This window comes from Orycteropus afer, unplaced genomic scaffold (assembly GCF_000298275.1).
Source record: "Orycteropus afer afer isolate SDZICR_OR568_19922 unplaced genomic scaffold, OryAfe1.0 scaffold00107, whole genome shotgun sequence".
Taxonomy (NCBI): Eukaryota; Metazoa; Chordata; class Mammalia; order Tubulidentata; family Orycteropodidae; genus Orycteropus; species Orycteropus afer.
Genome location: NW_006921694.1, coordinates 5960734 through 5987130, shown reverse-complemented (window position 1 = coordinate 5987130; position 26397 = coordinate 5960734). Strand labels below are relative to the sequence as shown.

At 40.9% G+C, this 26397-nt stretch overlaps 1 protein-coding gene across 1 annotated transcript in view; it reads right to left on the bottom strand.

Annotated features, from left to right (window-relative positions):
- The window catches only part of THBS4 (thrombospondin 4), a 71351-nt gene that overhangs the window by 12643 nt on the left and 32311 nt on the right, over positions 1-26397 (bottom strand). Inside the window, exons 4-15 of the mRNA XM_007943462.2 lie at positions 24129-24237; positions 23334-23416; positions 22901-22952; positions 22474-22685; positions 18640-18777; positions 14789-14857; positions 9598-9750; positions 6676-6780; positions 5981-6088; positions 5552-5711; positions 3832-3950; positions 2918-2970 (exon numbers count right to left, since the gene is read on the bottom strand). Of these exons, the coding sequence (XP_007941653.1) occupies positions 2918-2970; positions 3832-3950; positions 5552-5711; positions 5981-6088; positions 6676-6780; positions 9598-9750; positions 14789-14857; positions 18640-18777; positions 22474-22685; positions 22901-22952; positions 23334-23416; positions 24129-24237 (1361 nt within the window). The remainder of the gene's footprint in view (positions 1-2917; positions 2971-3831; positions 3951-5551; positions 5712-5980; positions 6089-6675; positions 6781-9597; positions 9751-14788; positions 14858-18639; positions 18778-22473; positions 22686-22900; positions 22953-23333; positions 23417-24128; positions 24238-26397) is intronic.

Genomic DNA, 26397 nt, shown 5'->3' with positions numbered 1-26397 from the left:
TCAGAGAACATGCAAAAGAATACAATGAGGGCCTGTGGAGCCAGGTGGCATTGGTTTGAATCCTGGCTCAGTCACTTCAGCATGTGATCACAGGCATGATATTTGACCTCTCTGTGACTCAGTGTCCTCATCTGTAAAATAGGGATAATGATAGTACCCACCTCATAGAGCTGTTATGAAGATTAAACGATTAAAATTATTTATATAATAAATTTTAATATATGAAAAGTACTTCCTAAATGCCTGGTTCTTAGGAAGCCCTATAATACTTTCTTTTCAATGACTCTTCATCCTACCTGATCAGTGGACCCAACAGAGATTCAGACCTGAATGCCATGGGACAACGGCAAAGAGAATAGGGTTGTCTCTTCCTGAGAGGTGAGGATGTAGGTGGGCTCAGTCTTAGTCTACAGGACCTCTCACAGCTTTCATTCTACATCCACCTGACTTTTCTTCTTTCTAGGACTAAGGATCATGTGTGGATGAGTCTATCCTGTCTCCCAGAGGTTCTCTGAGATGGCTGGGACCTGCCAAACCTATTCAGGGTCAAAGCAGGTACTACCAAAAGCATATCTAAGGTATAGCAGGTATGGTACACACTCTGGGCACCAATTGAAGGCAAGTGCCACTGAACAGTTTCTATTAACCATCACAATTTCCATTAACCATCACAGTTTCCATCACCAGCTGTGAGAGATCATTCAGCAAATTAAAACTAATGCTTTCATACTGGGAACCTCCATGAGTCAAGGCAGACTGTGTGATCTTGTCCTGCTGAGTGTAGAATGAGAAGAAATTGAGAAAAATGACTTTGAGCACCACCCACTGCCATCAACTCGACTCTCACTCACAGCAACCCCCATTGGGTTTCCAAGGCTGTAAATCTTTGCAGAAGTAGATTGTCCTATCTTCCTCCCATAAAGCAACTAGTGGGTTTGAACTGCTGACCTTCTGGCCAAATACCTTACCTACTATGCCACCAGAGTTTCTTGACTTTGAACACATCATAGACCAATTTTTATCAGTGAAAACATGGAAGGTGCAGTTGTAATTTTCAGGTAGTGCCATATGTGTTAAGGAAAAGATTGATGTGTTTGAGTTGTATTTTTGACCTGACACTATGGTAAAGTTATCTAAAAGTTATCGAATGTTTGGACAGGGACACAATCTCAGTGCTTACCACAGATGCTGTTTTCCATAGATATGCCTCTAGATACTCTTAAACTGTGCTCCCACCTGCAGTTTGTCCTGGATCTGGAGCTCCCCCTAAACCCTTCAGGAATGAGGAGTGAGAGGACCAGTCATGTCCTTTAGGCTATGCTTCTTAGATAGGTACTGAGGGAAAGAAAGTGAGGCCAGCCTGGGGGAGCAGAAGATGATGTGGTTCAAACAGTGGGATTCCTTTGTACATGGCAAAGCTGATTTTTGGAACAGAAGATTGAGCTACTTCCATCAGCAGCCATTCTATACAGTCCTGGGTATTTTTAAGCAAAAATAAGCAGTTCCTATCTTTCTCCCCAAGGTTGAACTTTGGGGGAATTAAAATTCAGCAGAATGAGTCATTTGTTTCAGGCAAATATCTAAAGGCTAGTGGGATAGGATATTTTAGAAATTATTGTAGATGGTAACCAGAGTGCACGATGACCTGAGACAAGGAACATTCTTGATGTGCATCATTTAGTGCAATTGTCAGTGTACCAGCCCCACCTTACACTCAGCAAGGGAGAGAGACATTCTGTGTCAGACTCTGTCATTGACTCGCCCCTTCCGATCCTGTAATAACGATGACAACACAGCACCACTCTCTGGATTATCACCTGAGGTCCAGCTTTGTGCTGGGAGCTTTATCTACATTATCTTTCACTTTCATCATAACCTGTGAGATATATTTAATTATCTTTACTTTGCAGATGAAGAAATTGAGACACCAAGAGACTGAGAAATACGTTTAAATTCACTTAGCTAGTATGTGCTTTGTAGCCAGGACACTGAGCATAATAAAAAAATATGTGCAAATGACACTTGAGACTTTATAAGAACTGTCCTTGAGCAAGATTTGTGTCGAGAGCTGGTGTCTGCAGGGCAACATCTGATGCAGGTATCAGAAGAGAAGCTACATCTCTTCCTGCTGCTTTGCCTTCTACAATCCTTTCCCTCTCTCATCCCTGTCCTGACTCTCCCTATAAGAATCCTTAAGGAGCTGAAAGGTTGAGAGTCTTGGATCGCAGGTGCCTGGAAGGCAGAGTTGCACATGTCTGTGTTTTTGGTGATAGTCACAGCATCTGATGCAACTTTGTGTCTTAATGTAGAACCCCTTCCATGTTGGGTTATGGGGGTTGAGAAGATTCATTTGCATAGAACCATTCCACTCAAATAAGGGAAATAGGAAAAATTTCTAAGGACAATAAAGTGACAGAGCTCCTTCAGCAAATTGACAGTCTTCTATTTTGGGATGATGGTGAAGCTTTCTGGAGCTGAAAGAATGTAACAGTAACAGAAACTGTTATTAAACACTTTTCATGGATTAACACAATTTATCTTTACAAAAGCCCTGTGAGTTAGATCCTACTATCATCCCTATTTTACAGATGAGAAACTTGAGATACAGAGAGATTAGGTAACTTGCCAAAGGTAAGCTGGCCAGTAGGCGAGGGATCTGGGATTTCTATCTAGCTATCTCACTCCCAAGTCCATCTCTGAAGCATGATACTATGCTTCCTCTCCTGTAATAGAATCTCACTTTCCTAGAAGTACCTGGTGGGACTACCCCACTCTAACCACAGCAAGGTCATTTTCCCAACAGCACCTTAATCCACTCAGAAAAATCCAAAGGATGGTAGCAGCAGAAAGCTCTGAAAGCTAAAACTCTTTCTAGATTTTTCCATGTGGCCCTATGCAGCTGGGAGACATGCCATACCTGTCCTGATTGGTGTCACAGGAGTCCCCAACCAGATCATTATCCACATCAGACTGCAAAGAGAACAGAACATAGAGTCATTTATTCCTGGCCCTGTATGCATAGAATGTTCCAGAGAAGGCAGATCTGGCCCATCATCACCAGATCTCAGAAATTATTTCTCTGGAACTGGGTGGTGTAAAACTGCAAAAGGACAACACCATATTGGTGTAGGCACAATGCTGAATTTTCAAAAAAGCCTTCTAAAATATCAAGCTACATGGATGGGCTGCCTACACAACAGATGAGCTGATTGGGAAAGGGCACCAGGGTAGCCTGGTGGCAGGTGGAGACATAGACTCTGGCACGGGTCGGAAGGGAGCCAGCCATAGGCATGGGGACATGACAAATTGATTTTGCTTTGCTTCTGCATTTGGGAATTAGGCCATAATGGTGGGTGAGTCATGGAGGGCAACAATGACTCTCCTTTTTCAGGGCTTTAAAAATAAATGACACGTCATAGCCAATTATCCCAACAGTGATGGAGAGTAATAAAGGAATCTCAACATGTTACTGACTGAACTCAATCTGAAATGTCCATACATGGTTGTGTAGGGGCTATGGGACTGATGTGGCATGTGGCTCCCAACGGTTAATGTCCAGGTTCTGTTTTCCTTTCAGGAGAGTAAATCTGTTTGGAGCATTAGTAAACTCAGATTACTAACCTCATAGGCAATCTGCAGCCAATGATATTAACCCAAGGCCTCAGAGCTCCTCCAGTGTTCTTCCCATCCCCTCCAGCCTCTGTTAGGTCAGAGGCAGCAGCAGAAAAATGGGCTGATGGGCTCTGTTGTGTCTTCTAGACACTGGTCTTTAACTGGCCTTTGCATGGGGAAGTTCAGCCTAGAGTTTGGATTTTCTTCTGTCCTACTTACCTGGTTAGGGTTGCTGACATCAGGACAACTGTCACAGGCATCCCCTACACCGTCACCATCCTTGTCCTGTTGGTCATGATTAGGAACTTTCTGACAGTTGTCCAAAATGTTTTTTATTCCTGTGAGAAAGGAATACAACCTGGGGTCAGTTGAACATCACAGTCTGGAAGACACTGACTTCTAGGTGCTGTGTAGATCAGGCCACACACAAGGATGTGGTGAGATCCTTCTGATTAGGCCATCATCACATAGCCACTACCTTTCTGCAGTAGTTACCTGGAGGTGACGGCAAAGGATGGATTCTGGAAGACTTAAAATTGAATAGCTCTCTGGGGGCATTTATCTACTGAACTATAATTTTCCCAAGACATCAGGGGCTATCACAGCAACCAGATGAGAGGTCATGATAACTAGATGAGCTGACCCTGGAGAAGGACGTTGTGGGGGTTGGAGGTAGGACTGGAATACCAGTGCTCAGGGCAGTGGTGTGCTGGAGCCAGCTTGGACTGGCTCACGAGGGCCCATTGAGCACCTCTCTTCTCAATTCTGCACTCAATAATGTCATATTGGTGACTTGAAATCAGTGATGATGTGAAATCAGCTATTATGGCAAATGCTCCATTTTGATTATTTCATAGAGTTGGTTTACCAGCACATCACTGGATCTGGATCATTAGTAGGGCTTATAGAAAATGAGGTTGTATTTTAGGGAGGTGTGGATATTCTGAGAGGTCCCTGAGTGGCATAAGCAGTTTGCTTTTGGCTGATAACCTAAAAGTTACAGTTTGAATGCACCCGGCAGCACCATGAAAGAAAGATCTGGAGATCTGCTTTCTGTAAAGATTATAGCCAAGAAGACCCCATGGAGCAGTTCTACTCTGTAACACATGGGGTAGCCACAAGTTGGAATCAGATAGGTAGCAATGGGTTTGGCTTAGATATTTTGGAGTTGTGTGTGTGTGTGTGTGTGTGTGTGTTTGCATGGGAGTGTAATTCTGAAAGGATCTTTCTTCAAGGTCCTGTATTTTGACATGGTTTTTAGAAACCATTAGGGCCCCATCTATATTGTAATGATAGCCTTCTATATGCTACAGGAACAAATGTCCTTCTTCAAGTTGCATGGGACTCCAGAGCTGGTGAGAGTTGTGCCCCAGGGAGTGCCATTTCCAGAGATCTCAAATATGAGATTCCTGGAATGGAGGTCCGTGGAGTTGTGCAACAAACTTGTCACCCTGCCTCTATGGCCCTTCCCTAGAACAGGCTGGACATGTCCTGGTCTCCTGGGAAATGCCTGATTCCTCAGGAGGAATATGACCCAGAGGGTGTAGTCTGTGACTCTGCTCAGGACTCCTAGTTGGATTCTCCACTTCCAAATCTCTAACAAGTGAAAAAATAAAATGGTGGTAAAATCAGGAAATGTATAAACTGGAAACCCAAATGCCTTCCAAAGACATCGCCCTAATCAGATGCTATTTAAAGTGGTTCTCAACAAAGATTCAGGAAATGATACAGAATCCCACAAAAATCTTGGACTACTATGTGAGAATGGGTTGTGAAATTTCCTTCCACAGAAACCTAGGGTTCTCTCCAGGTAGAGGCTGCATCAAATACCCAGAGCTGGGAGGTTTTCTGAGTCAGTAAATACTCCTACCCCAACAGAGATCAAAGGCAAAAGGACAAAACGATCCCAAGCAAAAGGCAAAAAGCAAGACAAACCCACCATCTCCATCCATGTCATCATCACAGGCATCTCCTTTTCCATCCCCATCCGTGTCTTTCTGGTCATTATTTAGGACAGTCTGGCAGTTATCACAAGCATCTCCAAAGATATCTTTATCACTATTCCTTTGGTCTACATTGTGAGTCAGGACACAGTTATCCTGAAAGATCATAATACTGAACATTTATTCAGACTTTTCCTGAATCCCTACTATATGCATCCTTACCTCCCCTATTGTTATGCACTGTCAGAACTCTTGAGATCCATGTCTATCAGTTTATATTTGAAACATTTGTGAATCTTAGAATAAAAAGTTGTAGTGCCCTGAGAATGCAAGTATGGAAATTGACATTTGGATTGGCTTTACAAGGTTTCTTCCATCTTCACAGGCATGTGACCATTCAAAGCTCCTCCCAGGACAGTGGGTACCTGTTCATTCAGGATCCCATCTCCATCAGCATCCTCATCACAAGCATCTCCGATGCCATCTCTGTCTGCATCTTCTTGACCAGAATTGGGCACATACTTGCAGTTATCCTAAATTGGGAGGCACAGCTCAGAATGACATGGTGCATGTGTCTTAAGTCAAAAAGTATTTTTAATCTCAAGCTTGAGGTGTCGGCTGCTTAGTGGTAGAATTCTTGCCTCCCATTGAGGAGTCCCAGGTTTGATTCCCAGCCAATGCATCTCATGTGCGGTCACCACCAGTGGAGGCCTGTGTGTTGCTAGGAGGCTGAGCAGGTTTCATCAGGGCTTCTAGACTAAAGTAGACTGCAAAGAAAGGCCTAGCAATCTACTTACAAAAATCAGCCAACGAAAGCCCCATGAATCACAACAGTCTGATCTGCAAGTGATTGTGGGGATGGCACAGAACCAGAAAGTATTTTGAACCATTGTGTATGGGGTGACCAGGAGTCGGGGGCTAACTCAACAGCAGCTAACAACAATGACAATGTCAAGACTGATTATAGCTGCCTGGCTTTAGTGCTGATGGCTATTTTGCTTCAGTTACAATGTAACTACTTAAAAGTGCAATTTCAAATGGGACCTGTGGAGCCTCTCCCCATGTAAAATGTGGCTTCTGAAATCCACACTGTTTTTTTTTTTGTACCTGTCCTCCTTACCTTCTTGCAGTTCATGGCAGAGCATGGTAGTTCTTCGTCAGGATAACTGTCGATGTCCACATCCTTTCCACAGACATAACCGTCACCAGCCCAACCAACTCCACACTGTGAACGGAAAACCCGTCAGAGACCTGAGAAGCAAAGCCTGGCACGGAGGCGGGCAGCTGACAAGGGTCTTTGCTTGTGTGGGTCTGTCCCTAGAGGAAGGGCCAGGGGCAAGGGAGCCTTGTTGGATGGGTTTTAAAATTATTTAATTGGATTTGAATAGTCAAATGGTTCAAAATTTAAAAGGTACAAAGGGATATACAGTGAAAACTTTTCTCATTCCTGTCCTCTTGGCTCCGGGAATCAGTTCTTATGTATACATGCTTTCAAAGATATGCTTGGCATAGTCATGAGAACTCAGACATTCTTTTCTCCTTTTTGTGTTTTTACACAATTGTGTGTGTGTGTGTATATATATATATATATATATACACATATATGTATGTGTATATACATATATATATAGAGAGAGAGAGCGCGCGCGCGCGCACGCAAGCGAGCCCTGGACATGTAGTGCCTAAGGCATTTGACCAGAAGGAAGGAAGGAAGATGGGGCAATCTACTTTTGTGAAGAGTTACTCTCTTGGAAACCTAATGGGGGTTGCTATGAGTCGGAATAGATTCAATGGCAGGGGATATGGATACATACATATATATTCATATGGATATATATATATATATATATATACATATACATATATATTCACACAAACAGAGACAGAGAGGCAGACACACAGACACACACACATACATACATACACAGTTAGGTTACTTTTTTTTTTTTAAACTTAACATTATAGCATGGAGATCTCCCATCTAAGGGAGATTGGAGAAAGGCAGATGGACGGGGAAATAGAGGAGGAGGAAATGTTGACCAGTGAAAGGAGAGAGAAGGGAAAAGTTCTGAGGAATAGAGGTAGGCTCAAGGGAAAACAAACTACATGAATAATGTGAAATTTCCTAGCCTTTCTAATCAAAATAAGGTGCTGTGAGACTAGTGACTGCCTGCTCTAAATCATCTGTGCTCTCTTGCAGTCAGAGGATTTACAGGGCAGGATTCCAAAGACCCCTCCCCCCAACTTCCCCTACTCCTGCCCCGCACTCCATTGCTTCAACAGGGTATTCAGAGGGCTGGAAAAGCTCAGCCATGAGGTATGGTCCTTGATTCATTTTAATGAGGAGAAAGATTCCTTTAGGAACAAAGACTTTCTAATGAGCCATTTTCTGGCAGATTAAATTATTTTAGTAGTCACATGAAGTTTATTAATCCTTTACCATCTGTCGTTGTGCCTTATTACAAATTCAAAAACATATTAAGAGCTCCATCACCCATCATCCCAAGGGAGTCATCAATTTGTTCACAGAAAATAAGGATTTGTATATAATTGCTTCTCAATACCTTTTTGTTTCCTAATAAAGATGTCCAATCTATAAGAATTAGGGAAATTAAAAAAGATATAGACAACAGGAGCAAATACTATTACATGCACAGTACTACATTAACACCAGCACCAAACACTAGGCTACAGGTAAATGCATAGACAGGTGAGAAGATCAAGTGGGGGTAGGCAAACAGGAATATACCCAAGACCAAGGATAGATTTGGCTGAAGATAATCTTACATTTGGACTTGTGCTACAAAATTATCCACATACATTACAGAAGCAACAGAGTATAGGATTGGAGTAGCTTCTCAGAAAAAGAAAAAAAAAAGATAATGAAAAGAATTAGGGAAATTATTGTGGTTTTATTCTGTGCTCTTACACAGCACATTCCTTCATCTTGACCTGTTACAGAGTATCTGGATTGCCAGAGAAAGCTGATGTTATTGTATTTGTTCTTTTACATTTTTTCCTATTTGAACAGTAATATGTTTATTGTAGAAAATTTTGTAAGTACACACATAATAAAGTCTAAGTTTGCAGAGGGAAAAAGATTCCCAGAATCCATCCTGCCTCCCAGAAGTGATCACCACGAGCTTATTAATTACAGGGTCCAAAGGGCTTTGTACTGAGGGCTTGGATCCCCAGGAACTAAGGAAAGAAGTAAGAAGGAGGTAAATGGCTGAAGTCTGCTAATTTATGAGCGTCTAAAATCCAATAGGACTCTGGAGTTTAGGATTTGGAGAATGGATGGCAGGAACAACCCCCTTTCTTCACAAAGGGCCTACTACATGCCTGGTGTAAGACCTATATCAGGACAAGATTGCCTTGCTCTCTTCCCAGCCTCCTCCTTTCCACCCTTCTCCCTAGATATGGCTCTGGGGCTGGGGAATGCATAAGAAGGGTGACCATTCACTGAGCTGTCCCAGAACTTGGGTGGAAGTGGACACAGAGAATGGCGCCCATCTACTGCCTCTCAGTTACCAGTGGCAGACAGAAGATTTTTCTCTGAGGGCTTGTAACAGCCTAATACCTCTCCACTGTGGCCCAACCCCCACAGTACTGGGCCAGATTTTTAAACTAGAAGTCTTTGGGGTGAGACCAGTTAGAAACAACCAGATATGCTGGTAAGTTATATTAACAAGTAGATAGGACAGTAGAAGGAGGGGGCAGAACCTCTCTGCTGCTCAGTTCTCCAGCTTTTTCTCAGAAGGTGTTTGGGAGCTGGAGCTCTACCTAAAAAAATCACTATTGAGGTGCTCAAGTGGGGTAATATCAATCCATGACCAAGAGGGAAAGAAGAGGCAGCTGATGACTACTTCACATTGCTCCCCTGAACTCATTTTACCTCTTACTGTTAGATTCTGCATTCATTTTGACCACCATGTTTTTGGTTTTGAGTGCTATCACACTGAGCAAAATGGGAACAGGTGAGTGGGGAGGAGTTCAAAATGGAAAAGGAAAAAATGATAAAGCAAGTAAACAAACAACTTACTATGCATGTCACCTCTCCTTGTCTCTCTTCAATGCACTGTGCATTCACACTGCAAGGGTTCAGTTCTGGATTTTTGCAGTTTCTCTCTGTTTTGCATCCTCTTGTCTGATCACCAGTGTATCCTGGTTTACAGGGCCCACAGCGATAAGATCCCTGCAAGGAACAATGATAAGATGATCATCCAGGCACTCAAAATGGTGAGTAAAAAGTACCGTTCTTTTTTATTTATTTATTTTTATTGTGCTTTGGATGCAAATTTACACAGCAAACTTGTTTTACATTCAATGGTTCATGCACATCTGATTTCATGGCCCCGATTACCGTCCCCAACTGTAAAAAACTCTCCTCCCTGTGACTGCCCTGTCCCTGTGCCCCTCTCATCCATGCATTTCTGTCTGTCCAGCTTTCCCTGTATGTGAATGCTACCCCTCTTGTGTCTCATGGCTGCTTGATCCAAGGGGTGCATTCCATAGAGTAGGTGGGTGCATCGACCTGGGGTAGGTGTTCTGTATGTGGGTCTTTCTACTGTGGGGCTGAGAGCCAATTCATGTAAGTGAGTCCATTTCTAGGCCCAAGGGTAACCCAGGGCCATAGTCTTGGGGGTTCTACCAGTCTCTTTCTGACCAGTAATTCTGGTCATTTTTGTGTTTTTGAATTTTGTTCCACATTTTTCCTCCCACTGTATCCAGGATCTCCAGATTTGATCCCTTTCTGAGCAGTTGGCATTGGTAACCCGGCACCATCTAGTTCTTCTGATCTCAGGTTGTGGAGCCTGAGGCTCTTGTGGTCTCTCTTATCTTTGGACTAATTGTTTCCAAATAACTTTGATTTTCTTCACTCTTCTTTGCTCCAGACGAGAGGAGACCAATAGTTGCATCTTAGATGGCCACTTGAAAGCTATTAAGACCCCAGTCACTACTCACCAAAGTAGGTTGTAGAACAAAATTTTTATGACCTATGTGTGCAAATTGACCATGATGTACCCTATGTACCCTGAGACTATGGCCCCAAGCCCCCAGGGATGTTTGTCTCTGAGAAGTTACTCCAACCCTGTCTTCTGTTGCTTCTGTAATGTATATGGCTAATTCTGTAGCACAAGTGCATATGTAAGATTATTTTCAGCCAAATCTATCCTTGGTCTAGGGTGTATTCCTGTTCACCTACCCCCACCTGCTTTTCTCATCTGTCAATGCATAAAAGTACTGTTCTTGTGTTTATTTTGTTATGTATTCAATAATTCCAGGATTAAGTGAGATCCATGTCTGCTTCTCTGCTCATTGTATATCTTATAACATCATGTGGCTATTGGTTGAAAACAGTATCAGAGTGGAAGCTGCAACAGTCCATGTAGACGATGAAGGAATAGAACTGAAGGCAGAAGGCTAGATGATAATCAACTTTTATTTGCCAGCTCCATTGTGAGGGCTGTAAAGAGAAAGGGCTGAAAGCTGCAGTGAATCCTATGGGGTGGAGTGAGAGGGTTTACTCTAGGGACAGGGCAATGATTTGATTAAGAAGCAAGGTTTTTCTTTTCTTTTTTAAGAACTTTCAAATGTTCATTTGACTCTTTTATAATTAAGTGATAAAGGATCAGATACATAGAGACCTTTGGAGTTCTCCCAAACTCTTCCAACAAAGGTTCCTGGAAAGAATTAAGCTTTTCAGAAACCAAAAACCAAACTCACTGCCGCCAAGTCAATCCCGACTCATAGACACCCTCCTTGGGTTTCCGAGGCGGTATCTCTACGGAAGTAGATAGCTCAATCTTCCTTCTGAGGAGTGGCTGGTGGGTTTGAACCGCCAGCCTTCTGATTAGCAGTCAAATGCCTTAGACACACTGAGAATTCTTGTAGAGGTGGCCAATATAGAAGAAACCTGGCAAACGACCTGTCAGCACCATGACAGTTGCACTTTTAGGACCAGGGTGCCTCTTTTATTTATTTTTAAAAATAGCTTTATGGAGATAAAACTTGTATACATAAAATTCATTGCTTAAAGCATACAGTGCAATGATTCTAGTCATTGAGGACCTCTTAACTGCCACATCCAAAGGATGCTTTTCAATGATCTTTCTTGGTCTGTTAGCCTTATTCTATATTTGTCAGCTCTCTCTGCTTCTTGGATTCTGCTCCTTTTCCTTCGTTTTCCCCCTCATTTTTGTGGTTCCCTGGATTTCTACCCACTGCCTACCTTTCTTCTCTCTGGTTGGCTTCAGTTATTACTTTTTTGCCAGTGTCTCCTGACATTGCCTTCTCCTGAGCTCCAGACCCATAAATTCAACTGCCCACTAAGAATTTCCACTTAAGAAGTCCCACAGTTGTGTTCAACTTATCCTGTCCAAGTCTGAATTAGCCATTTCCCTCACTGAGCTTTCTCATCTTCCTTGACTGCCTGTCTCTCTGGATAGCCACATATGAGCCATCCTTGACCCTTCCAATTTCCACACTGCACTGTTCCCCCTTACATTTGAATTAATCATCAAGTACTGATAATTTACACTCCTGAAAACTCCTCCAGCCCAACCCCTCTAGCTCTTCTCCACCACCATGACCATTACTCAGACATTGTCCTTGGTCTTTTGTGTTCTTGCAGTAGGCTTCTAACTGGTCTTCCTCTAGCTATCTTGCTTTCCTCAAATCCACTGTCCACAAGACTTCTAGAGAAATCTGGGTAAATGAAAAATTAACTGTCATTCTATTGCTTAAAACCTTTTCCTTTTTCTTCCCACAGTCTATATGTTGTTGTTATGTGCCATCTAGTCGGACCCGACTCATAGCAACCCTTCCTTGGGTTTCCAAGGCCGTATCACTACGGAAGTAGATTGCCCAACCTTCCTTCCAAGGAGTGGCTTTTCTTAACTGGCTCCCTGAGAAAAGTAAGCACTAAACTCTGGTCTAAAGCATCCTTTGTATAATGTAATGAATTATCTCCTATGGACTTAGAATGCACTCATCATGTACCATTTTCTGGAGAATCGAGAAAATAATGTCTCAAATAATTTTCTGTAAAGCTTAATTCTTTCCAGGAACCTTTGTTGGAAGAGTTTGGGAGAGCTCCAAAGGTCTTAAGGTGATATCTGCCACAATGTAAATTCCCCAAGGACAGAGACTTTTCATTTGTTCATGCTTAATACCCAGAGCCTAGAACAGCACCTGGCCCAGAGTAAGTACTCATAAACATATAAGGAATGAATGAATGAATTCAAGAGCTTTCAACCTTCAGTCCACAGCATCATTTATTTTCACGTTTGCTCTACAGATTACGCTGTAACAACCCTAAAATGCTTACAGTTTTGCTGAACATACCATATTGATGTTCATTATCATTTGCCTGTGAGCAAATGAGGGGAAGGACTATGGTTTATTCATTTTTATATTGTCAGGTCCCTAGATCAGAGTATAGCATAAAGAAGCTGTTCATGGCATTGAATTATGCTGAATAATTTTGTGAGAAGGGATGAAAACAGAGGGCATGATATCAGGACTTTCAGATGAGAGTCATTTAATTTCTTATCTGCCTGTTTAGAAATCACCTTTAGGACTGCTGCAGGCAATTGTGCAGGTTGTACACCGCCCCTCCACAGACTGCAGTGTGAATGGGGCCTCCTCCAGTTGTTCAGTGCATTACCTGCATGACAGGCTGTGGTCATCCTGCCTCACAGGAGAGACCTCATCCATTTTCCAAAGAGTTCTGAGGGAAGACTCTAAATGCTAAAGCTACGTAGCTTTTATCAACTATTTATATTTGCCAACTTTTTTACATTCATTGCAATTCCTTTCTTTTGTATTGAGAAACAATTAAAAAAAAAACCCGGTTGCCTTCGAGTTGACCTCTGGCTCAAAGTGACCCGTGTGTGTCAGAGTAAAACCGGGTGTCACAGGGTTTTCAATGGCTGATTTTTCAGAAGTAGACCACTAGCCCTTTCTTCCGAGGTACATCTAGGTAGACTTGAATCATCACCCTTTTGGTTAACTCATTGTGTTAATCATTTACACCAAGCAGTAACAAAGACAAAAAATTCCTGTATATTCCTAGGCAGTCTACTATGGTGGCTAAGAACACAGCCTCTGCAGCCAGACAGGAAGTCTTATGAGATGTGTGACTTTAGCCTAGTTACTTAATTTATCTGTGCCCGTTTCTTCACTTATAAAATGGAGGTAGTAATAGTGCCTATTCATAAAGTTATTGTGCCTATTAAACTAAATGACTTGATATTTGTGAAGTGCTTTTATGTACAAAGAAACTAGGAACCAGGAGATTAAATAACATTCCCAGGGACATATGGTAAATTAGCAACAGACTTATACATGGAATCAACAGTTCTTTTGTTGATGGCTGATTTTGCTACATCTTTCATCTTGCAAACAGTTGACAGGAATTGTCAGACATAAAATCTACTTCTGAATATTTAAATTATAGGCCTCCTAAATGCTAAGCAGAGTTCCGAGGTGGCGGAAGTGGTTAAGTGCTCAACTACTAGCCAAAAGGTTGGAGGTTTGAACCCACCCAGAGACACCTTGGAAGACAGGTCTAACAATCTGCTTCTAAAAGGTCACAGCCTGGAAAATCCTATGGAACAGTTGTACTCTGCACACAGGAGATTGCAATGAGTCAGACAGCAACCAACACCAAGTGCTAAGCATTTTAATCGAATAAGAATGACTTCTGAAAAGTTTAATGATAATGAAGAGTACCGTTTGAACATGATATAACCAAATCAAACCCACTGCTGTCGAGTTGATTCTGACTCATAGCAATCCTTTAGGACAGAGTAGAACTGCACCACATGGTTTCCAAGGCTGTAAATCTTTGTGGAAGGAGACTGCCACATCTTTCTCCTGTGGTGTTAAATGCTTATTCTGGAATACTGAGCTATTAATACAAATGAACTAGCTTTCATATTTTTTAAGGATGGTAATGACATTTTATTCAATAAGTGTTTATCTAAGAGCACAATGTTGCAACTTTGATGGTAAAATAAAGAACAAATTTGGTATTTATAAAATTACTGGCATATGAACAAATAAATTACTCATATAAAAAACTGTGTTTCAGAACAAACTTTTATCCTTATTCTGTAAATTAAATATATTATGCTTATGTATTCTATATGTGTTTTGGGGCTATGATCTATACGTCTGTATTAGTAACTAATCGTGCTTTGAGCATAGTAACTATGAGAAATACTTACCAAAGTGTTAATACAGATAGAATTGAGAACACATGCTCCATTTCGACATTCATCAATGTCAGTGCAGACCTAGTGCAGAAAAGTTGAAGAGATACTCTGTTTAAATAGAAATGCAAATAAACAATCTTTTGTTGTGATATTTTTGTATGAAGTGAAGACACACAGAATTCCAGGTACAATGGTAATCTAACAATTGTTTTAGCCATGTCCCTGCTTTTGTATCAATCACTACTCAATCCCATTTCAAATGATACTTGTTTACATAGTAATTAAAGTCATTCAGAAAGCTAACTTGTACAGTTAATCTGTCCCACAACCATTTAGTCAAGAAACTTCTTTATCCTGCTTGGGATTCAATGCACTCTGTCTAACTGAGGATCCCTATCTTTCTTCAATTCTGGAAAATTCTCAGCTTCCCAATCTTGTCCTATTTTTTTCTATTCTCTCTTTGGAACTACAATTAGACAAGTATTGGAATTTCTTATTATCTTTTATTGACACTTAACCTCTTGTTCATTAACACCTCATTCACATTTTCCCTATCTTTATATGTGCTGCATTCAGGATGATATCCTTAGACTCATCTCCCAGTTTATGAATTCTCTGTTAGCTGTGTCTAATCTACCTTGCTTATATATTGAATTTTAAATTTCTGTGGATATATATATATATATATGCACATACATATATGTTGTTCTTGTGTGCCATCAAGTCTGACTGGACTCAGAGCGACCCCTTCTTGGGTTTCCAAGGCGATATCACTACGGAAGTAGATTGCCCAACCTTGCTTCCGAGGAGTGGCCAGTGGGTTTGAACGCCAGCCTTCTGGTTAGCAGTCAAGTGCCTTAGGCAGTACGCTACCAGAGCTCCCACATACATAAATACCATTGAAATATATATAGAGAGAAATAGGTAAAAGTTTTTCATTTGGCTATTTTTAAAAACTTGCCTTTTTCTTTTTCCCCCTCTTCATAATGCTTTATGCTTTATGGTAGCTGTGGTAGCTATGGTAGTTAAAGGAGCTCTGGTGGCATAGTGCCTAAGGCATTTGACTGCTAACTAGAAGGCTGGTGGTTCAAACCCACCAGCCACTCCTTGGAAGGAAGACTGGGAAATATACTTCCATACTGATACTGCCTAGGAAACCCAAGGAAAGGTTGTTATGGGTCAGATCCTACTCAATGGTGGTGAGTTTTTTTTTTTTTTTTTGGTGATAGTTAAGGTTTTGTGCCAATTTGTCTGGGCCTGGTTTTGAGTGGCTGGGCAGCTGGACGTAGTTATTCCCCATGATGAGACTGGCCATCAACTCCATGGTGGAATTTACTGTGAGCAGCTGAGTAGCTGCCTTAGGGATGTGGTCTGCTTCCAGTATATAAGAAGACACTTTGAGAAAGGTCTTGAGCTTCTTGGCACATCTGGATCCTGCATTTGGCTGAGTCATCAGTGAGTGGCCTACCATGGTGCCTGCCAATCTTGAGACTATTTCTGGACTTGAACTAGTGGTCTGCCATGTTGCTTGATAATTTTCGGACTGTGCCATTTTATTTGTCGATCTTGGGTTTGTTACCTTCAGCAGCCAGCAGCTGTCTGAATTAAAAGAAGCCTCCAGCTTCAGTGAGCGAGGACCACGAGGCAGAGCTAAAGCCCAAGGTCAAGCAGCCTTCACCCAGCCCCTAGAGCTGGCTCTTTGAGCTCGGACTTCTAGATTCCTAAACTGTAAGAGAATAAATCCCTGCTTGCTAAAGCCATTCATTTGTGGTATTTCTATTATAGCAGCACTAGAGGACCAAAACAGTAGCTATGCACTCCTTTATCTCTTTTCCATTTTAACTTACTTTATATTTATCATGTCTCATCATGGTAGTTTATTCATATAAACTGTTGTTGTTGTTTGTTGTTGTTATTTGCCATAGAGTTGGCCCGGACTCCTAGCAACCCCTCCTTGGGTTTCCGAGGCAGTTATCACTACGGAAGTAGGATTGCCCAACCTTCCTTCCGAGGAGTGGCTGGTGGGTTTGAACCGCCAGCCTCCTGGTTAGCAGTCAAGTGCCATTTTTATTTATGAGCTTATCGTTTTTGGACATTTGCCTGTGGACATTCCGCTGGTCTTGCATTTTAAAGTACCCTCACAAACTGGTATGGCTTTGGCTTTAGCCAGAGCCCTGGGAATTTTACTACTCCAGGGTTGGTTTTTGTGTTAACTTTTTGGCTGTGTTTCTGCATCATATGAGTAACATAGATTTGGATCTCCCAACTCTATGTGGTACATACTTGCAGCTTTGATTTATTGCGACAATTTTCATTTTTGTCAACCATGTCCCAAAGCTGAAGTCAAGCTTCCTTGTTGTTTCTTGGGGCTAGTAATGTTTTTCTAGTTTTGTTTTAATGGATAGGGAAGCTTTATTTTTTAAACATTGTGGATATATATATATATATATATATATATATAACAAAATATGCCATTTAAAATATTCATTCAGTAGCATTAATTTCGCTCACAATGTGTGCAACTATCACCACCATCTATTTCTAAAACTTTTTCATCACCCCAAATATAAACTGTATACTCACTCATTAAGCAATAACTCTTCATTGTCCCCCCTCCCAGCCCCTGGAAACCTCTAGTCTACTTTCTTTCCCTATGAATTTTCAATAGGATAGCTTTTTGAGGCTCCTCATTTTACTCAGGGGTCTTAGGTCTTTCTAAAAGTCCAAGGCTACAACATCTGAATTCACATAGCTGTTAAAACCCCAGCTCCCCATTTGTAGGATCTGCAATCAGCTTCCACTTCCCATGAGCTGCTGTGGGATCAGTGTCCCCTCATAGCTTTGGCTTTGAGTTCTCTCTTTGTTTATGGAACCTACACAGTTCCTTCTATTTCTCTTGCTCTTGGCAATACGTTAAAATCTGTTGTTAAAGGCAAGGCAGCTCTCCACTACTTCAGTTCAGTTTGCCATGTTGCTGGAAATCCATTGGGAAGCGCTATTACTAGCACCTTTATTTCATTTTGTCTGTTTTCCTTGGTTTAGTCTCAGAGATTTTGTCTTTAGAGGAGACAAAGAAAAACTTTGGGTCGTTACCCTAATGGGTTCTTGTCATTCCTGTATGTCTAGCTTGTGTCCCTCTTTTAGTCAAAAGACGATGCCCTCTAGACTCTGTTGATAGGCAGCTAGGAAATAATGAACCCCTGCCCTTCTTCAAAGCTAATAATTTCCCTAAGGTAGTAAAATATATTTATAGACCAGCTATTTTTAAAAGTGGAAAACATCGAAAAGAATTTCACAGTCAGTCAGTTAAATAACGGCCAGGATCTAGTAGAACATTTGGAAATAAATGGAGACTGTCATAAGGTATTCAAGTGCTTTATGGCAATTTATAGCTTATATAAGAATAAAGGTAGATTTCCTCGGGGTATTATTTCTACTCTTGAAATCCTTTCATCTCTAAAACAGCTACTGATTGGCAACAATGACTCTACAAAAGTGATCTAATTTTGCAAAGCTTTTATTTCTTTTCCTGATTCTCAAGTTATTCTATAGAACAACATGTTCAATGGCTATCAACAAAATAAGGTTGAAATTATGCCACCTATTCACTATCCATTGTTTTTCTAGTAATACACTATTATTCCAACTTAACAGCTTCCTCCCATCTAGATTTATGAATAGATACACTATGTTCATAAATGAGTTGAAAAAATTGCCCAATTTGACATTCAATATGGCATCGATTACTCAAGTAAATAAAAGGTTATACTAGAAGAGGTCAAAATCAACCAAAATTATTCTGTTGATAATTAAGATTTAAAAAAAAAAAAAAGAAGAAGAGGAAAACCATAACTTCAGCCCACCTGCTTGTTTGACTTGGCAAAAGTGATTCCAACACCCTGCACCATGGACCCTGTGAATCCCACTGGGCAGGCATCACATCTGAAGCCAGGAGACAAGTTCACACAGCGTACGCCTGGGTAGCAGGGATGGTATTTGCACTGGGGACAAAAAACGTTCAAAGTCTTTAGCCACATGAGTAACACAATTTCAAACTCATTCACCTATTTGAATATGCTTATTACTCTATTTAATTATGTTTTTCGTGGAAAAGATGAGAAAAGAGAATAAATGTTTCCAGTTGCAGAGTTGTGCATTTAATCCCTGACCCACGCACTCTAGGTTATTAGTAGGCTTTGTTGTATAACAGAATAATGGTACAATCACATTGTAAGGATTCTAATACTATCTACTTTACCTCTAGATTTGATATTCTAATTGAATTTTAAAATCTCTGTGAAAAGACAGTGCTCCTAAACCACATGCTAATTGTCTGTTAGGTGTATCCAAAGGCATTACCAAACCAACTACTCAAATGAAAAGGCCTTGAGAAAATAAAGCAAGGAAGTTGTTTCTTCAATAAGATTTGATCCATCAGCATTCACCCTTATGTTAATGTCCTATGAAGTCCTTGGCTATTCCAAGGTTCTTGGAGACTAGAAGAATGCTTATGATACTCCATTTTCTTCTTCTTCTTCTTCTTTTTTTTTTTTTTTACCACCTCAACTAATGTAAAAAACATGACCATTTCTCGACCTTTCAAAAAGAGGAAAATTCCAGCTCACAGATAAAAACCAGATGCAGTGCTGTGAAATGTGGACAGATGTTTCTCCAATTGAGGGATTGCTAGAGACTATCTTAATTATATACTGGCTGGAGGAAATAATCAGCCAAGTATTGCCAGGAGCACAAGGTTCCTGTCAGTGTCAGTGTGTACCTAAGCTCCCTGCATTCTCCTCTCACCTCTATTTCTCCTACCGTTCTTCTGGATAAGTGGGAAGGGAAATAGACATTCTGGTGGCAGTCATGCTACCTACTGTGGAGGCTGCTTTGGGACTGGCTGATTGGCTGACTTAACCATGTGTCTTGCAAAAGTCTCTTTCCGAGGCTCTGCCAGTCAGTCAAACAGCCTGTACTTGCTGTATATGTGACTTTGTTTCCATCACTGGGCAGTTTTGTTTAGTCACAGGTTTATACAACCTCCCCTCACCCCCAACGCACACATACACACACACACACACACACACAAGATGTCTTGCTGGTGTGAGATTCCCCACTGCACCTCTGTTTTAAGAAGATTGAAGAAATCAGTTGGAACTCTTGAAATATACCCTTCTGACAGGTTCCTCTCCTTTTCACATTTGCAAAGGCATAGAAAGAGCAAAACTGTAACACAGACTGTACACAGAGAAGTAATCAGTGCAGATGTTATAGTGCAATGCAGAAATCTTAACATCCTCTCAACCTGGACCAGTAGAACAGTTGGAAACACAGAGATCTCCCGACCTGCATTTCATGCTTCCTTCCTCCCACTGCTCACAGGGAAGAAAGAAAAGACCAAAATGAATGTCAGAAGACACTCTGAAACTTGCTTTTGAACGTAGAGTAGCTAAAGTGAATGGAAGAAATGATGAAGTGAAAGAGCTGAACAGAAGATTTCAAAGGGCGACTCAAGAAGACAAAGTAAAGTATTATAATGAAATGTGCAAAGAGCTGGAGTTAGAAAACAAAAGGGAAGAACACACTTAGCATTTCTCAAGCTGAAAGAACTGAAGAATATATTCAAGGCTTGAGTTGCAATAGTGAAGGAATCTATGGGCAAACCATTGAACAATGTAGGAAGACTCCAGAGAAGATGGAAGGAATACACAGAGTCACTGTACTAAAAAAATTGGTCAATGTGATCAAGAACTTATGGTACTAAAGGAAGAAAGTGAAGCCACACTGAAGGCATTGGCAAGAAACAAGGCTCCCAGAATTGACGGAATAGCCACCAAGACGTTTCAACAAATGGATGCAATGCTGGGGGTGCTCACTAAGCCAAAAAATTTGGAAGACAGCTACCTGGCCAACTGAAGGGAAGAGAACCATATCTGTGCCCATTTCAAAGAAAGGCGGTCCACCAAAATGCAGAAATTATCAAACAATATAATTAATATCACATGCAAGTAAAGTTTTGCTGAAGGTAATTCAAAGACAGTTGCAGCAGTACCTTGACAAGGAACTGCAGGAAATTCAAGCCAGATTCAGAAGAGGACGTGGAATGAGGGATATCAGATGGATTTTGGCTGAAAGCAAAGAATACCAGAAAGATGTTTACCTGTGTTCTATTGACTATGCAAAGACATTGAATTATGTGGATCATAACAAATTATGCATAACATTGCAAAGAATGAGAATTCCAGAACACTTAATTGTGCTTATGAGGAACCTGTACACAGACCGAGAGGCAGTCTTTCAAACAAAACAAGGGATACTGTACGGTTTAAAATCAGGAAAGGTGTGCATCAGGGTTGTATCCTTTCACCATACTTATTTAATCTATATGCTCAACAAGTAATCTGAGAAACTGGACTATATGAAGAAGAATGTAGCATCAGGATTGGGGGAAGATTCATTTACAATCTGTGATATGTAGATGACACAATCTTGTTGATGAAAGTGAAAAAGATTTGAAGCACTTACTGATGAAGAAGAAAGACCACAGCCTTCAGTATGGATTACACCTCAACACAAAGAAAACAACGATTCTCACAACTGCACGAATAAGCAACATCATGATAAATGGATAGAAGATTGAAGCTGTCAAAGATTTAATTTTACTTGGATCCACAATGAATGTTCATGAAAGCAGCAGTCAAGAAATCAAATGATGTATTATTGCATAGGGCAAATCTGCTGCAAAAGACCTCTTTCAAGATGGCACTTTGAGGACTAAGGTGTGCTTGACCCAAGTCATATTTTTAGTTGCTTCATATGCATGTGGAAGCTGAACAATGAATAAAGAAGACTGAAGAATTGATGCCTTTGAATTATGGCATTGGTGAAGAATACTGAATATACCATGGATTGCCAGAAGAATAAACATATTTGTCTTGGAAGGAGTACAGCAAGAATTCTCCTTAGAAGCAATGATTGTGAGACTTGGTTTCAGGTACTTTGGATATTTTATCAGGAGGGATGAGTCCCTGGAGAAGAATATCAAGCGAAAAAGAGGAAAACTTTCAATGAGATTGATTGACACAGTGGCTGCAAGGATGAGCACAAATGTAGCAACAATTTGTGAGGATAGCATAGGACTGGGCAGTGTTTTGTTTTGTTGTACACAAGGTCACTCTGAGTTGGAACCAACTTGATGACATGTAACAACAACAACTGCTCACTGTTTCTCATGGTATGTACAGAAGTAATTTTTATGTTGCTTGCATGACAGCTCAAGTCATACCTGTATTGTCAACTCTGTTTCTTTTTTCATAAGCTGTATGGTGTGAAAGGAGCTCTGGTAGCACAGTGCCTAAGGCATCTGACTGCTAACCAGAAGGTTGGTAGTTCAAACCCACCAGTCACTCTGCAGAAGCAAGACTGGGCAATTTACTTCTGAAAAGATTTACTGCCTTGGAAACCCAATGGGGGTCTCCATGAATTGGAATTGACTCAATGGCAGTGGGTTTGTTTTTTTTTTGGTATGGTGTGGAAGATACTCGGAATGAAGGTTGGGTAATCTACTTCCATGGTGATACTGCCTCGGAAACCCAAGGGGGGTTGCTATGAGTCAGATCTGACTCAATGGCAGTGAGTTTGGTTTTGGTTTTGTGGAAGATATTTAGGCAACCCTACCTGACTAATTTAACTTTTACCTCATCAATGTCAGAACAGATGATTCCATTTCCTGTGTAGCCCACGGGACAGGGCCCACACTGAAAGCCATCCCTTGTGTCTGTACATCGGACACCTCGGAAACATGAGTTTGAGTCACATCGGCGCACTGGGAGTGTTGAGTATGTAGGGGGTGCTGGTGGTGCAGGGGGCACCACTGTGTTTGTGGTTGGAGACTGAACGCTGAGAGGACCTAGAAAAAAAATAGTTCATAGACTTATTTACAACTAGAAAAATATACCTGATACTAAATAAAATTTGTGTTCCCAATGAACTTCTCTTCCCTTCCCTCCTGCTCTGTGCTGACCCTCCAGAAACCACAATCAATGCAGCCTCACTCCAGGCTCTTCATCAGTCTGTGCCCACTCATCTGACTCAAAATGAATCAGTTATTAGAAATGCACTTACCACAAGCCTGGCATTCAGCTATGGTGTTTCGCAAAAATGATGTTTCCTTGACCTTTAGAAATGGGAAGGGGGAATAAAAAAGGTTGAAAAGGACTACCTGACATATTATCCAGAAATAAAAGAATACAGTCTAGATCCATGCCACCCTGAACACACCCGATCTCATCAGAAATAAAAGAATACGTGTGTAGCTATCCATGAAACACTTCCTAGAGTAGAGCTGGAAGTAGCCTTTGATGTGTTTATCACAAGCTTGTCCTCCATGTCCAGTGCCTTCTAGCAGAGCCCTGGGGTGGTGGATGTGTGGGGCTGTCTGAGGTCTGGATCAAGTTCTTATCGTTGCCTCTGAGGACTGCAACTCTGCTCCACCAGTTGGTATGAAGGGCTGCTCTGATAAAACAAGGGTTTTCCAGTAATACGTCCTGTTTTTTACCTGCTGTCTCAGAAGATCCTTTACCTCTGCCAGTAGGTGGTTCAGTTGTGCCATTTGCCCTAAGAACTGCCGATTAAAGTCCCCTGTAGGAATAACAGTACATAATGGGCATCCAACCAGTGACAGGCATTTCTACAGTGACTCAAGAATAATTCTCTAGAGAATCATCATGACAAGATGATTAAAAAAAAAAAAAAATCTAGGGCATCTGAATTTAACTTGGGGTCATTTGTCTAATTCACCTGAAAAATAATTATTCTGTTAATGATGCCACTGGCTAATGAGTCCAAATTCGTGCCAGTTATAAAAATCAAAACAGTTATAACCGAATCTCATCGAGCCAACTCCAACTCATGGCAACCCCACATGTCAAAGGAGAGCTGTGCTCCAGAGGGCTTTCAATGGCTAATTTTTGGGAAGTAGACTACTATGTCTTTCTTTCAAGGTACCTTTGGGTAGACTTGAACCTCCAACTAGGTTAGCAGCCAAGTGGCTAACTGTTTACTCCCCTCACGGACTCCAAGTGCAATGAAAATGTTCTTTTCTCTGGACTTCAGAACAAGAGCAGAGCTTGATTTTTTTTTTTTAATTTTTCTAACATTTTGTCATAAAGATTTCCAAACATGCAACAAAGTTGAAAGAGTTTTCCAGGGAACATACCCATATAGCCAACAAATACATTCTATTGGGCTATTCTGCTGACAGCCACATTTTGGTGATGAAACCCAGCCCATTTTGGGGCTTTGGAGTTAGTCTGTGTTGTGGAAGGTGTACAAACTGCCATGGACCCCATACCTGTGCTTGAGGTGGCCAGTGGCTCACTCTGCTGCAGGAAGCAATCTTGTAGGCTGGCCACCTGGATCAGCGAGCCTCTCACCACCAGCTTCAGCTCTTCCAAAAAGTCCTGGAAGAAATCATATTCATACCACACATTGCTGACATTGTTGAAAAGCAAACACACTTGCATATTTTTAATAAATTTTCATAAAGGGTAGCCTTGTATACTTGGACCCTGACATCTTACATAATTTTGTGGGTTCACATTTTTCCTAAAGCCTACCAGCCCTTTTGACAGAAACAAATAGGGAAATGGCAATAACCTAGGAAAATGCTGACATTCAACTTGGCCTAAATTTCATCAAAATGACTGAGAAAAAGAAAGACTGTTTTTCTTCATGGTAAATGAGTTATTTCATGGCAGGAGTCTCTTATGAATTACCTGGAATTTGGTTATGGAGTTTGGACTGCAATAAGGAAGATATTGATCTGAATTTTAAACAGTTTTGTTTTTAGGATATTTTGGCTCCAGGTGTTAGAAAAACCTCTGATTTTTCTTGGGTTATAAGAACTAGCAAGTAGTATATTCTATCATTATTAGGTTGTTGGGACTATATGTGTACATTATTGGTTGATATCAATAACTCATTGTTAGTCACAAAATCAATTTTCTCACCCCTTTATTTTGCCACTTACGTTTATTTTATATATATATATATACACACACAGGTGAAAAAGTTTACATAACTGTCACCATAAAGCCATCATTCTTATTTCAGAAATGAGCATGCTAAGGATTTTCAGAATTCTATTTTTCAATTTAATTAAGTTAAGATATATCCAACATGTGATTTGTAACAAATATCACCTTGGATACTCAGATTGTAAGCTCCAAGGATGCAGGACTGTGACTGGTTTACCTCACATGGTTTTCCTACTATCAAGCTTATGTGACACATAACCAAAAACCAAGCCAAACTCATTGCTGTCAAGCTGATTCCGAGTCAGAGTGACCCTGCAGGATAGTGTAGAACTGCCCCATAGAGTTTCCAAGGCTGTGAACCTTTATAGAAGCAGATTGCCACATCTTTCCCCCATGGAGAGTGGTTGGTAGGCTTGAACTGTTGACCTTTGGGTTAGTAGATGAGCACTTAATCCCTACATCACCAGGCTCCTTGCCTGACACATAGTTGACTCTTATTATATCTTTGTTGACTAATTGACTGACTGAATGAATAAGTAGGTAACTATATAAGAAAAGGGAGCTCTGGTGGCATAGTGCCTAAGGCAATTGACTGCTAACCAGAAGGTTGGAGGTTCAAATCCACCAGCTACTCCTTAGAAGGAAGATTGGGTGATCTACTTCCGTAGTAATACCACCTTGGAAATGCAAGGAGGGGTTTCTATGAGTCAGAGACAACTCGACGGCATATAACAACAACACCAACAATAACATATGACAAACTGTCTGTGGTTGCTGCTGGTAGTCAAAGGAGGCAGAACTTTTGAGGAAATTCTAATGAATATAGTTTCCAATGACTTTTCCCAATGAGCCAGCTATGCTTGGCTTTTAGAAACTGAATTGTGGTGTCCTCTAATTTCTGAAATGGTCCATGATATAATTTCTGACTGTCATTCTGATTACTTAGGCTCATTCAGGATCTCAGAAATAAAGTTTGCATATCTCTCTATTCATTATTTTTTTCATGTGTAATTAGTATATATACCCACTCTCATCACCAGCTTCAGCTCTTCCAAAAAGTCCTTTAAGAAATTATAATTATATTTATACCATACATTGCTGACACTGGTGTGTGTGTGTGTGTGTGTGTTCAGTGCTGCTTATAACTAAAACATGTATGATGAAGCAATAAAATAGAAATGGAAAATAAGGAGTAAGAGATAGAAGGCAGAAATATTACTGGTCATAATGGATTAGCATAGTTACTGAGATCAGGCCTGACTCCTATAGCAGATGAATTTCAGGAAGGAAGACCAGTTACAGTGATAGTTATTGGAAAGGAGAAAGAATACAAGGAAACAAAGCACTTCCTAGCACAAAATTCTAAAAGAAAGGTATGCAGGCATTCTACGGCAGGTGCAATGATAGAAGGAAAAGAATACCATCAACATGGTATAAAATAGATGACAGAGGTGATGGGATTTTTTAACACCATGTGGAACTAAGCAGTAAGTCCCTTTTTTTGTTAGTGGATGTTCTAATGGGACCTGTGAAAAATAATGTTCCTAGAGCTTGTATTAAATCTCCTTGAAGACTCCTTGAAAA